The sequence below is a fragment of the Heloderma suspectum genome, chromosome 4 (genome assembly GCF_057233095.1).
Source record: "Heloderma suspectum isolate Gila_16-S chromosome 4, 16-S_ref, whole genome shotgun sequence".
NCBI lineage: Eukaryota > Metazoa > Chordata > Lepidosauria > Squamata > Helodermatidae > Heloderma > Heloderma suspectum.
The window spans coordinates 133,099,002-133,113,059 of record NC_139461.1 but is presented as its reverse complement, the minus strand read 5'-3'; the positions used below and the strand labels follow the sequence as shown (position 1 = coordinate 133,113,059).

General features: G+C 42.9%; 1 protein-coding gene across 3 annotated transcripts in view; it reads left to right on the top strand.

Annotated features, from left to right (window-relative positions):
• TRIO (trio Rho guanine nucleotide exchange factor) overlaps window positions 1-14,058 on the top strand; it is a 339,772-nt gene that overhangs the window by 148,065 nt on the left and 177,649 nt on the right. For all 3 annotated transcript variants that reach the window (XM_084850577.1, XM_084850576.1, XM_084850575.1), the window contains exons 9-11: window positions 1,445-1,675; window positions 9,019-9,141; window positions 11,425-11,616. In XM_084850577.1, coding sequence (XP_084706703.1) covers window positions 1,445-1,675; window positions 9,019-9,141; window positions 11,425-11,616 — 546 coding nt within the window. The remainder of the gene's footprint in view (window positions 1-1,444; window positions 1,676-9,018; window positions 9,142-11,424; window positions 11,617-14,058) is intronic.

Genomic DNA, 14,058 nt, shown 5'->3' with positions numbered 1-14,058 from the left:
GTTCACTCAAGCATTGGATTGATTACTGAGTGAAAAATTACTGCTGCCACCTGTCATGCTTGATATTTGGCTGTTCTTTGAAGATAGATGGACAAAGTAACCAGGTTTACTAAAATCTTAAGGCTCTTCTACAGGCTAAGCCACTGGAAGCACCTAGCCTGATAAGACTGGACTTTTAAGCAATGCTCATTCAGTTCATTCAAGCTAGATGTTGATAAAACTTTCCAATCAAATCAGTTTAGAGTGGATTCGATTCCTTGACTACTTCACAATTCAGAAAGAAGAAACTGATGTTTGGTAATCATCACTACGTATGTCTTGGGCCTAATTCACACAGAGGGACTTAAAGCCTCTGTTTGGTCAGAAGACTCCATCTGCCTGTAGCAGCTTTTAGCTTAGTCGTTTGGAGGGACCCATTCTGGTACACATATGCTCTGTCCCTATCCGCTTGCTCAGGCTTCTGTGGCATGAGGGCTCTTTTGGCAGCACCAGAGAGGACAAGGAAGTTGCAGGTGGTAGTTCTGTCAGAACTTGTAACTAACTACAGTCAGCCAGAGGCATCTGACCATCTGGAAACCTTTTTGGGGCCTTACATTTTAGTGTTAATCTTCAGTGATACCATGACAGCTGGAACACACTGATATGGTTGTTACACTTGGCCTAAAGCGTAACTATCAAACGACAGGTAATAATAACTGGCGGAATAATTTTATTTGGCAACAGTGGCACTTTTCCACAATAGTCCGGTGCTGCATCTAAACCACCTTTTGTTTCTCAGTCTTGAATATAATGTAATCAATAAATAAAACTAGCTATTCCACTGTATCTATCCACTGCTACTCTTTGGCCAGCTGTATTCAGAGATCAAATATTAATTATGTCTTGTAAAATTTTAATAACTCATTGAAAGGTATCTGTGAAATACTTTGTAGGATAAATCTTGCAGGTTGATAGCCTTACTGCCTGGTCCATGAAGAAGAGCTTCTAAAATGTTTATGTTTAAAAAGTAATAATAATAAGCAAAACAGAGCAAGTGACAAAGCTATTTGCATTTGAACAGCTCTGGATTTAATGGTGCCTGCTTTTCTAGGCCTGGATTCAAGAAACCACGCATGGTGCTCCATATGAGATTGGAGGGCTTCCATTCCCACTGTATTCCCTTGCCTCCCCCCCCCCCAGCCCAAGCCCTGTAGCTTAGGAGATTCTCTACAGGTAGTATTTGTTGCAGTGGGGGTGATTGTGGCTGAAAGGGAAAATCTGCAGTTCTTCCTTGCACAGACACTGATGTTCGGATTTTATCCGTAATAAGCACTAACATGCTTTTTCATGCTTGGGGGAGGTGTCAGGTGTTCATGGACAGAGAAGGAAAAGGGAAGTTCAAATGGCGTACACTGGAAGTATGAGGCCTGTGAGCAAGCACCTAAATTCTTATTTTGCTGAACAGATGAGCCAAGATGGGAAGTCGCTACTTGACAAACTGCAACGACCATTGACTCCTGGAAGCTCAGACTCTCTAACCGCTTCAGCTAACTACTCCAAGGCAGTGCACCATGTCCTAGATGTTATTCATGAAGTACTGCATCACCAGAGACAGCTGGAGAACATCTGGCAGCATCGAAAGGTCCGCCTACATCAACGGCTTCAGCTGTGTGTCTTTCAACAGGATGTACAACAGGTTAGTTCATAGCTCCTAGTGTTAGGGGGTGGTGTATTGCAGATGCGTGCAAAGCCTTTTTAAAAAGCCAGTGCTCTTGCTATACATTGCCTTTGCTAAGAAGATGAGCAGAAATTAAGGGAAAGCAAAGATCTCAGCCAGTGAACTTTGATCCCTTTTCATTCAGGCAGGCACCACTTGACTAGATTAAAGCAATTATTGACCTTGTTTTGTTCAAATTGCAAACCAAGGCCAAAAACAAATGTTAAATTACAAGTTGAGAAGGGAAGACATTACTGCAGCTCAGTGAGTAGATCTATGGGTGAATTTGTCTGTCTGTCTCTGCAGTACATATATAGTAAATCATTACTGCAGATAAGAAAATGGCGGCTAGAGATTTGCAAAGGGAGAGAACTAATGAAGGATTGAGCTTCAGCACTCAGCAAAGTGGTGGTTGATTCTCAGCAAAAAAGCCTAGTCAGAGATCCTGAGCTTGGATGAGGGAGAAATGAATCCTCCAAGCAACTGTTAGATTTGGGTGGTGTGGGGAGCACCTAGCCCCTCAGCATAAGTTAATGGAAAGAGTAGGAAAATGGCATAGCCAGGGCACAGTTGACTGATAAATAAATAACAGAAGCATCAGCAGCCAAAGCTGGTCTGACAGAGGAAGAAGCAGCAGTTTGAAAAGATGACACTAGCCATGTTCAGATGTCAAGATAATAAGCCAGAATTTCTGAGGATTCTGGCTTATCATTCATAAGCAGCATGCTGGCACACACTGCCAGACTGCCCCTGCTTGGCTCCTCTCACCAGCCTCCCCAACCTGGTGCCCTTCAGATATTCTGGACTTCAACTCCCAGCATTCCTAATCATTGGCCATGCTGGCTGGGGCTGATGGGAGTTGAAGTCCAAAAATCTGGAGGGCACCAAGTTGGGGAAGGTTGAGCTAAACAAACCAGAAACTAACAAGGAAGCAAAAGTTACATCCATTCTGGGACGGTCACTCCCCTAACAAACTGAAGTCTGAAGCCAGGCTTTGAAGTTGGTTTCCTGTTCCTGCCTTGTTAGGAGAGCAGCAAACGAGGATCCAGGCTTGGATGTAACAGGATGCTTTTGCTTCCTGGCTAGTTTCTGGTTAGTTTAGCCATTCCTGCTGGTGGTAGGAGCCAAGTGGGGGACAAGTGGGCAGCATAAATGACCACACTGCTTGAGAACGACGTGCCAGAATTCTTGGCAGTTCTAACTTTGTGTTACCTCCCAACACCATTAATGCATCTTGCCCACCAGCTAACCATTGAGAAGCTGCCAGCCTCTTTAAAATAACTGAAGGGTGCCCATGCCCCTCAGTAGTAGAGTGTGGAGGGGACACCCCCAGCCCCACACACATGCTCAGGCAGCTTTAGAGATCCCTGTAGGTACCGACTTCCCAAGCTTATTAGATGACAATGTGTAGGCTCTGGCAATTTTAACAATGACTAAGGTGGCCTATTGATCCAGAGTGCCTCATGTTTTCATTCTCTCCCTAAACAGTGTGTCTTCCACAGGTTCCCAGTTTGTATCAGAAGCTCTTGATGCAAATCTTTCCCGACTAGTAGCTTTTTCACATTCACATGTGTGTTTTCTACTGGTAGATTTAAAACAGAAACACTGAATCCCCCCAAAATAGGTCTTAGTTTGTCACAAAATTGACAGGTATAATTTTGAATGTGGTGCTGCTGTCATATTATGTGATTTGCTCAGATCAGTTTGTTGAAGACAGCGGCTGCCTGTCTCCGCATCAGTGATTCTCTGATGAATTAGGGTGGCGTTGAGTCCATCAGAAATTGACCTCCTGAGTGATTTGGTTGTTCCTGCCACTGTTTGGGCAAAAGTATCATCTGTGTAATATTTTGCCATTTTCTGCTATCATTTCAACCCTAATTGGATTACTTGGATTTCTAGCCCTCCTTATCCCTAGCTGTTAAATTGAAGAAAGCTGTATTGGAGACTCCATAAAACAGGGATGGTCAACCCAGTGGCCTGAGGGCTGAGGAGTTGGCCATCATAATGACATAATCAAAATCTACATTAAAACAATTAAACCTGCAGCTTCTTGATTACCCTTGCTGACCAAAATCAGTTCATATAAAAAGGCTTTGCTGTGGTTAAAAATTATGTTCAGGCTTAGGCCTAGTTTTCAGAAACAACAGATAAGGTGGTAGGCCTGAAAGACCCACATCAAATGACTTTTCTATTGAGAGAAAAAACACAAATTTGTGGCTGGACTGTACTTCCGTGTTGCAGAGGTGTGTGGTTGTCGGGACTGAAGTCTTCCCATATAACAGATTCCTTGCACATAGAAAACTATGTCAAGAAGAAGAGTTTTGGCTTGGCCTCTCTGATAATCTAGTTTTCCATGTGCAAGATTTTAGATGAATGGATAGATGGAGGATCCTGGCTTGTGAACTAACTATGGTTTGCATAAACTTCAGTGTCACCATAACTGGACAAAGGAGGAAGCAATGGCTTGTTGCAAACTGTGAACAAAAGTTTCTCTTCTCTTCCCCTTACATGTAGAGAATGGGGAGAGTGTGCAAGCCTGAGGCTTGTGCCTGTAATGACAACTGGACTAAAGGGTAGTTCATCTCATCCCTGCTGGATTGGGGGGAATCTACTAAAAGCATTAATTTGCCAGTGGTAAGCTAAATATGTAGCTATTTTAAACTCAATCTCTCCCCCCCTCCTTCCTCTTCCTGCTCCTCCTCAGAGAGAGAGAGAGAGAGAGAGAGATTGCAAAAAATAAAACTTCTGAAGATCAGTAGTATATTGGCTCCATTAAGGTGATGCATCCAGTTTGTTTTAATAACAAGGCAGTTAAGACCTGTCATAGATAGCATTGTTCTCTCTCCTCCAACACACACATTTTCGGCTCTTCAGCTTTCTTCTCTTGCTAATTACATTTTAACAGTTCAGTAGTAGTCCCATGTTATCAGCCTCCTCCACATCATTGTGGTATTCTCATATTGCACCATGCGGAAGTACTTCCTATGCTGCTGTGCACTGTGTGAAGGGCATCAATAGTTTGCTGCACATATTCCAGGAAGCAGAAATAACACTTCACCCCTTTGCTGGAGAACCAGTGAGATTAAATCTTATTGGGACAGATAAGAAAATACAGTAGTGACTAGAACAAGTCTCTGTACTCTTCCATATTCTTATACACAAAGCAGAATGTCTCAATTCAGACTTCACATCAAATTGTAATTAAGAAAGATTATGTATTATTCAGTGTGATGTTTCAGTTGACAAACCATGGTTTGCGAGTGGCTGGCACACCAGAATTGGAAACCATGGTTTGAAATGAGTTTGCAAACTTTGGTTTGGCATGATGTTTGGATTGAAACTATGCTTACAGTTGTTGCTCTGCCTCTGAAGGCCATTGTCCCTAGAGACTAGGATGTGGATGGAAAATGAAAGCAGTTGAGCAGCTCAAAATGTTGACTTTCCTGTACGTTTCAAAGCTCAAACTATTGTTTGGGTTCTGAACTATGGTTAGCTCAAACCATGGTTTGGTGTGATGTCTGAAATAAGTCAATTTCTCAACTTGGGTTTTGGGATGCTGCTTTGTAACTACAAAGGCTCTGCAACTACAAAGCATAAGGATGAGAGAAAATGAGATTCAATCTGCCAACCTATTGGATAAGCACTTCCTTGGAACACACCTGAGCTAGAGACACAATTGTTCCTAAGAAAGTTGAAGGGTGGTATGATAGAGGCATTGTTTCCCCTTTTCCTTGCTGTCTTGCCTGGACATACAGGACCTTGGGAAGCGGGACTGGAAAGAACTCTGCCTCAGAACTTGGAGAGCTGCTACTGAACAGAATAGCCAGAACTGGGTTAGATGGGCCTGTGGTTACATTCAGTATAAAGCAGTTTCTATTAATTAATTAATTAATTAGATTTATATCCTGCCTTTTATGTCTTCTATAATCTGTCTCCAACCCTCACTGGCTACATATGAACTGTGTGTGTGTAAGTGATTAGTGGGGCAATTTATAGGTAAGAGGAAAGGTTATCAGTTTATCAAAAAACTTGGCAGCATAATTACATGTTATGTGCAGGAGTGCTTGCAGATCCAGCTTTCAAGCGTTCTGGCTTTTCCTTGATTTCAAAAATGTCTGTCTTTTTATTCCTAGCGAAATTCATTAGAACAAAAACAAGGAATAATGTACAAAAGAGTAATTCAACCTTAAATTGTACATGATTAACCAGCTTAATTTTATAATGGCTTTTTTTTTTTTTTTGCTGTCCAGTCCCTAAGTTTATGGTGTAATTTGGCTCCTCCTTATGTTGGGCAAACCTTAACATGGCCAGAAAAACCAAATGTTAGTTTCAGTATCTGCTAAGCAAGAAATGTGCATAGCCAGAATATACTCATAAAATCTACATCTGGTTCTTTTGAATCAACAGGGAATACTTAGATGGAAAAATGTTGGCCCAGTGCAGGCAGACATGCTCCAAATGTCTTAACAATGTTGGTTGGTTAGTAAATTCTCATTAAGGAGGAGCCAGGGCTAAAGTCAGTGCCAACAGAAGCCTTCATTATGATTAAAGGCCATTGAGAATTCCTGCCTGAAGGGAAGGACCACATGATGATGCTTCTATCCACTCCTGCTCTCTTTAACCATGTTAGAGAGATCAGGTGTATTACACACCTCCACTGGCCTCTTTGAGGCACCATACGAAACTTGCATGCATTACTCAGCATTGCAGTGAAATATCTGATGACGTTTTAAACCCCCCCCCCCCAATTCTTCCTTTTACACAAAGCAGCATAGTTCCCCTTTTCTCTCATTTGAACAACTGTGAGCATTTCTGGCTGGTGCTTCAGGCTTTTGCTATAGACAGCCGGGGAAGAATCTGTAGAATGAACGTTTGCCTGGAGGCTGTATAATATCTCTGACTAATATAAGCAGAAGGAGAATGTCTGATGAATGAGGCTTCCCTGTGTTTCTGGACTCCAGGGTGGAAGTTGGCTCGCGCATGGCATGCAGTTCCTGAAAATATTACTTGGACAGGCTTGAATTAAACTTCACTTTTAAGGAAGGGTTCTTCAGTTGCACTAGAGCTTGCCAGCATGATGCATCTGTAGAGAATTTGAGGAATAGGGAACATCTTGCTTTCGTTACTTCCTTAATTGCAGTAGGATAGTGATGTGTATGTTGGCTTCAGATCCCAGAATGTTTAGCTGCTGAGTAGGTTTTGATTAGTAAAAACATTGGGGTCTAATGCGAATTGAAAGCAGAGTTCTTGTGTGATGTTACAATTAAAACTGTATTTGATGGTTAAAGTGTGGAGGAATGACTTCTCAGGTTGGGATAAGATTTACTCAGGGATCCCTTTCTGCTTGAACCTGTCAGCCAAGGAGCCCTTACAGATAGGCCTGTGGAGTCTCTGCCTTTTGCAGAGGATTCTTGGGAATTTTCTAGCACGCACACTGAGCTTGCCTGGGGTATTGGCTAGGCCTGTTGGGCTTCACCATTGCTCTGTGTGAGCTGTGCATGCATCTGGAACAGCACTCCACACATCATAGGAGGGGATTAGGGATGGAGAGAATTTCAGTGGAAATATGTCCACCAGTGCTGATCTTCTTGTACAAGGACACCTGATTCATTTTTCAAGAAACCCAAGGTTCTCCCAAACGAAGCAGGGAAACCACTGTATTTGCTTAATGTTGCAGTGAGCTCCTGTCCCCTCATGTGCGTAGACAGCAACATTTCCCCTCAACAAATGCAACAAATTATGAAAAGTTGGTATCTCAGACATAATGTTGAACTTTTAAATAAAATAGCAAGTGTCCAAATTTGGATCAACTCTTCTAAGTATAATTTTGAGATATCTTTACCTTCAAGGACAAAACATCTAACCCAGAAGTTCTTAAGATGGACAAGAAATTTGCTATATAGCTGGAATCAATTAAAGTTATTTGTGTATGGTACCTAATATCCGGTTGATGGTGTGGCAGAGGATCCAATTGTTGGCTGTGGGAGGGAAGGGTCACTTGTTATAGCTGTTGCTTGTACTAATGGTTCTGGATTGTTGCATTTAGGGTTGAGTTGATAGCGCTTTTCTTTGAAATTATCTGGATTCCATGGAGTGTCTTTTCCTAAGAACTTTAGTTTGATGGAACATTGTGGAAGAAGCAAAAGCAGCAAACCCCTTTATGTCTCCTTACCTGTATAGGTGCCATTGCCTTTTTTGTTGCTCTTGCACAGATTCAGCTCCCATACTGGTGCAGGTACACCTATGTGGTTGAGCTTCCTGGCATGTTTAGGGCTTTTTAATTTAGAAAAAGAAATGGTATATTTATGCAACTATACATGATTCAGAAAAGACTGATATAGGGTTCTCTCTTTCATAAAATTAGAAACCTGGGGTGCCCACTTGAACTGATCAGCCATTTATTCAGGACAGATAAAAGGAAGTACTACTGCACATGACACAACATTAACCTACCAAATTGGCTGCCATAAGATGTGGGTGATGGTCAGTGGCCTAGATGGCTTAAAAAGGGATTAGAGAAATTGATGGAAGATTCTGAATACCAGACAACATTGGAGGGGAGAACATTGGCAGAGAACCACTGCGTTCATGCCCTACTTTCCAGACTCCCCAAAATATCTGTTTGGCCATTATACATATGTGTGTGTGTGAGTGAAAGAGAGAGAATGAAAGAGAACGTGACTGCTGGACTAGATGGACCTTGCTCTCATTCAGCACAGTGGTTCTTATGTTCGCAAACCACACAAGTAACACCCAGCCCCATGGGAATAGTTTGATTGCTTGGTTCACAAACCCTCCAGGAAGCCTCTCTCTCTCCTTAGAGACTTGACTGCCTGAGGTCCAGTGCACATGAGACAGCTGCCACAGTAAATTGTTACCCATCGGCTGTTCTTATGTATTAACTCACTATATACACCAGGGAACTTCCTTCATGTCATTGCAAACTTTGGACAGGGGAATCACCACAAATCTGTCTGGTGAACAACTGGCCTTATGAAGACCTCCACCAAGAGGGGAGCATTTTAATGCGGCCTTTATGTGGTGGCTATTTTATGTGCAGTGGCACATAACATGGAAGTTTTAATCATTGCTAGGCCTTCCTTGATTTGGCTATTCTTTGGATGTGGATACAGATATTCATGCTTCCTGTCCTGCTGCTTTAGGATATAGTGGGGAAGAAATCTAAATAAATGGAAAACTTTATAACTATTGAACTATTACTTAAATTTGTCTGTCTTGTTTCTTACAGTGATAGGAGATGCCATTTGAAACACATCATAAACATACAATTGGATTCTTTTCATGCTTATGTTTTCTTGCAGGTGCTGGACTGGATCGAAAACCATGGAGAAGCTTTCCTTAGCAAACACACAGGGGTTGGGAAATCCTTACATCGAGCCAGAGCATTGCAGAAACGCCACGAAGACTTTGAAGAAGTGGCACAGGTAGGACACATCCTTGCCATCATCTTGGACCAGGGGTAGCCAACCTGGCACCCTCCAGACATTTTAGACTACTCCTCCCATAAGCCTCTGCCAGCATGGCCGATAGTCAGCAATTCTGGGAGCTGTTGTCCACAGCATCTGGAGGGCACCACCTTGCCTATCCCTGCCTTAGACTGTTGAGACTTAGTTTGTAAAATGATGCTCTAAAATGGAACAGTTTTGAATTTTGCCTGACTTAATTAATATACTATGCAAAGAACTATGATCAGTTGTTAGTTTGCTTCCGAGATAAGACCAAATAGATGCCTCCCAGTCGCGATGTTGCTGAAATGTGTAATTCCTTGCTTCAGAATATGGGTTTCTTGCTCACAATACAAGGTGAGACACACGCACAGACTTCTTTTCGAAGACCTTTCTGATTAAAATTTGAGCTGGAGAAGACTTTCCTCCCAGGCAACCAGCCCGTTACTTGACTGCTACTGTGGGGCAACACTACCAGTGCGAAAGGTCTCTGCCCTCCTCACTGCCAGCACAAGGAATGCTGTTGTGGCCACGTTCCAGGGGCCCTGGGACATGCAGTGGTGTTCTGTGGCAAAGGTTCAGGGTCCTTCCACAGACAAGCAATGTGGAAAGGGTTCTCTGAGTGCATGAACTTGAAAACCACAATGATATGGAGAGGCCTTTACCCTTTTCCAGGCCTAGAACTCCATTAGCTCCAACTTGCACTGTAGGACTGACTTCAGTTTTTAAACATGATACGTTATTTTACCTTTAGTAGCTTGGTCTCCTCTTGGTAATGTATTGGGCTTCTCTATGTTCCACCCATTCCTAAATTGTTATGGCACAGTTGGTGTGGTATGAGCCACTTTAGGCTAGGTTATGACCCACCCTTTGAAGATGGATGAAATTTGGTTTCTGCATTAAATCATGAGAAGCATTTCTGTCTGTTGATACGCCACTTTGTAAGACAAGCATATTTATAGAAGATAATCAGTAGCTGCAAATGAAACTTAATTCTGATGTAACTTTGCTTCCTATGTACACACTTTATATTAGACCAGCTGTTCCTTTGATCATTTATTCTGGCCACATGCATTATTAAATGCTAAATGTGCAGGAAGCCTAAAATTCCACCGACTTTAATATTTCTAGCTGCAAGAGCAGAATCCTGTGCCTGAGATTTCTTTTAGTTACAGGACTGATAATTCATCCCTGTATTTTATAAATAATAATATAAATAGCTTTATAAATGTTTATATATATTAACGTACAGCTCACGCAGGTGGGCTTAGTTTGCTTTTCCTTATAAAAACTGTATTGGGTTATTGAAACAATACTATGGAGCCCAACTCTCTCCAAGACTCAGATGTAATTCAACACTTACAAATTCTGCAGAAATCGTAGGTAATCTAGACCATGGGTAAACTGTCCTGTCTTGCATGGTCTGCTTTTTGTTTTGTTGTGTTACAGTCCCTGGGAAGCCTCGCAGTGTGCTTTAAATTTACAAAGCAAGAAGGCATATTAAAGTTCCCTTAGCAGTTAAGGGATGAATGATTTGTATTCAGTGATGCTGAGTGTGCTTTCTTGCTTCAGAAAGGTGTTTGTGGTTGAATTAGACCACAGTCCTTGTAATCCAGGAATCTTTGCAAGGATCGTAGCAACTGGCAGGCTTGGTGAGCCTCCAGTGGACCACAATCTACCTTTGGTCTTGCTTTGTTATAGAAAAAAACAGACATCCAAAAAGTAAATAGGTGCCTGCCAGGAAAGAGTCCTGTTACCCCAGACAGATTTGAATTACCACAGGATCCTTCCTGGACATGGTAGCTGCTCATACCTTTATGACATTTTGTAGCCAAGTGGTGCAATTGCTTTGATGGTCACAGAACAGCTTCCAGTTCAATAATCTAAAATTTATTCTGCAGATGTTGACAGGAACTGAGATAAGTTGATTTTTTTTTTTCTAAGCCAAAAGGGATGAAGAAAGCAACAGCAACTTGAATAACTCCAGAAGTTCTCAAGCCGTTTCACATAGCCTACCTTTCATTCTCCCTTAATAATGTGAGTTCATTAATCTGGTATGCCATGTGGTGGGTGAAGCCGCAAGGATTTAGAAGGATCAAACAAAGTTAGCAGTGTGACTATTAGGATAAAATGACGAACTCCAATGGATCTGATGCCTGCTTTGGAAACTCATCCTATGGGTGTGTTGTGAGGTGATGGTACACCTTAAACCCTTGCAGAAATTTCCCTTTGCAGTGATTCCCCTCCTGTTTTTCCCCACAGAATACATATACCAACGCAGACAAGTTGCTAGAAGCAGCTGAGCAGCTGGCGCAGACGGGAGAGTGCGACCCTGAAGAGATTTATCAAGCAGCCCATCAGCTGGAAGACCGGATACAAGATTTTGTTAGGCGTGTAGAGCAACGCAAGATCCTACTGGACATGTCTGTCTCTTTTCACACCCATGTTAAAGAGGTAAGTAAAAAAAATACCAAGAATAAAAGTCGGCTATAGTTCTGTAGGCATGTCTAGTTACTACAAGCTTAAATCAGATTCAAACTGACTTAAGCAGGACCAGCTCCAGGTTTGAGCACTCCCCCCAGGCAAAGTGAGCTCTGTTGGGCTCCCTCCTCTGTTAGTGGATCTTGGTGGGCTTACCCAGTTGTGGTGGTAGCATCTCAAGCTGTGCTGGCTGACTGGATTTGTTGTTCAGTCGTTCAGTCGTGTCCGACTCTTAATGACCCCATGGACCATAGCACGCCAGGCCTTCCAGTCCTCCACTCTCTCCCGGAGAGTACTCAAGTTCATATTCATTGCATCGGTGATGCTATCTAGCCATCTCATCCTCTGCCTTCCCCTTCTCCTTTTGCCTTCAGTCTTTCCCAGCATCAGGGTCTTTTCCAGAGAGTTTTCTCTTCGCATTAGGTGGCCAAAATATTTGAGCTTCAGCTTCAGTATCTGTCCTTCCAATGAGCACTCAGGGTTGATTTCCTTTAGGATTGACTGATCTGACCTCCTTGCAGTCCAGGGGACTCGTAAGAGTCTTCTCCAGCACCACAGTTTGAAAGCATCAGTTCTTCGGCGCTCAGCCTTCCTTAAAGTCTAGCTCTCACAGCCATACATTACTACTGGGAAAACCATAGCTTTGATTATATTATTGCTCTTCAATATTTTTATTAATGACTTGGAGGAGGAGGTGCAGGGAATGCTGATCAAATTTGCAGATGACACAAAATTGGGAGGGATAGCTAATACTTTGGAAGACAGAAACAAAATTCAAAGTGATCTGGATAGACTGGAGTGCTGGGCAGAAAACAACAGAATGGCATTTATTAGGGACAAATGCCAAGTTCTGCACCTAGGAAAAAGAAACCAAATGCACAGTTACAAGATGGGGGATACGTGGCTCAACCACACTACGAGCGAGAAGGATCTTGGAATTGTCGTCGATCACAAGCTGAATATGAGCCAACAATGTGATGTGGCTGCAAAAAAGGCAAATGCTATTTTGGGCTGCATTCATAGAAGCATCGCTTCCAAATCCCGGGAAGTACTAGTTCCCCTCTACTCAGCACTGGTTAGGCCTCATCTGGAGTACTGTGTCCAGTTCTGGGCACCACACTTTAAGAAGGATGCAGACAAGCTGGAGAGGGTTCAAAGGAGGGCAACAAAGATGATCAGGGGACTGGAAACAAAGCCCTATGAAGAGAGACTGAAAGAACTGGGCATGTTTAGCCTTGAGAAGAGAAGACTGAGGGGAGATATGATAGCGCTCTTCAAGTACTTGAAAGGTTGTCACAGAGAAGAAGGCCAGGATCTCTTCTCGATCATCCCAGAGTGCAGGACACGGAATAATGGGCTCAAGTTACAGGAAGCCAGATTCCGACTGAACATCAGGAAAAACTTCCTGAGTGTCAGAGCAATACGGCAATGGAACCAATTACCTGGGGAGGTGGTGGGCTCTCCCACACTGGAGGCCTTCAAGACGAGGCTGGACAGCCATTTGTCAGGGATGCTCTGACTTGGATTCCTGCATTGAGCAGGGGGTTGGACTCGATGGCCTTGTAGGCCCCTTCCAACCCTACTATTCTATGATTCTATGATTCTATGATTAGACGGACCTTTGTCAGCAAGGTGATGTCTCTGCTTCTTACTATGCTGTCTAGGTTTGCCATAGCTTTCCTCCCAAGGAGCAAGCGTCTTTTAATTTCATGGCTACAGTCACCGTCTGCGGTGATCTTGGAGCTCAAGAAAATAAAATCTGTCACAGCTTCCATTTCTTCCCCTTCTATATGCCAGGAAGTGATGGGGCCAGATGCCATGATCTTCGTTTTTTTAATGTTGAGTTTCAAACCAGCTTTTGCACTCTCCTCTTTCACCCTCAACAAGAGGCTGTTGAGATCCTCTTCGCTTTCTGCCATTAGCGTGGTATTGTCTGCATATCGGAGGTTGTTGATATTTCTCTCGGCAATCTTAATTCTGACCTGTGATTCATCCAACCCGATGTTTCTCATGATGTACTCTGCATATAAGTTAAATAAGCAGGGCGACAATATGCAGCCTTGTCGTACTCCTTTCCCAATTTTGAACCACTCGGTTGTTCCATGTCTGGTTCTTACTGTTGCTTCTGACCCTCGTACAGGTTTCTCAGGAGACAGGTAAGGTGGTCTGGTACTCCCATCACTTTAAGAATTTGCCACAGTTTGTTGTGATCCACACAATTACAGGCTTTAGCGTAGTCAATGAAGCAGAAATAGACGTTTTTCTGGAATTCTCTTGCTTTCTCCATGATGCAGCGAATGTTGGCGATTTGATCTCTAGTTCCTCTGCCTCTTCGAAACCCAGCTTGTACTTCTGGTAGTTCTCGGTTCGCATACTGCTGAAGCCTAGCTTGTAGGATTTTGAGCATCACCTTGC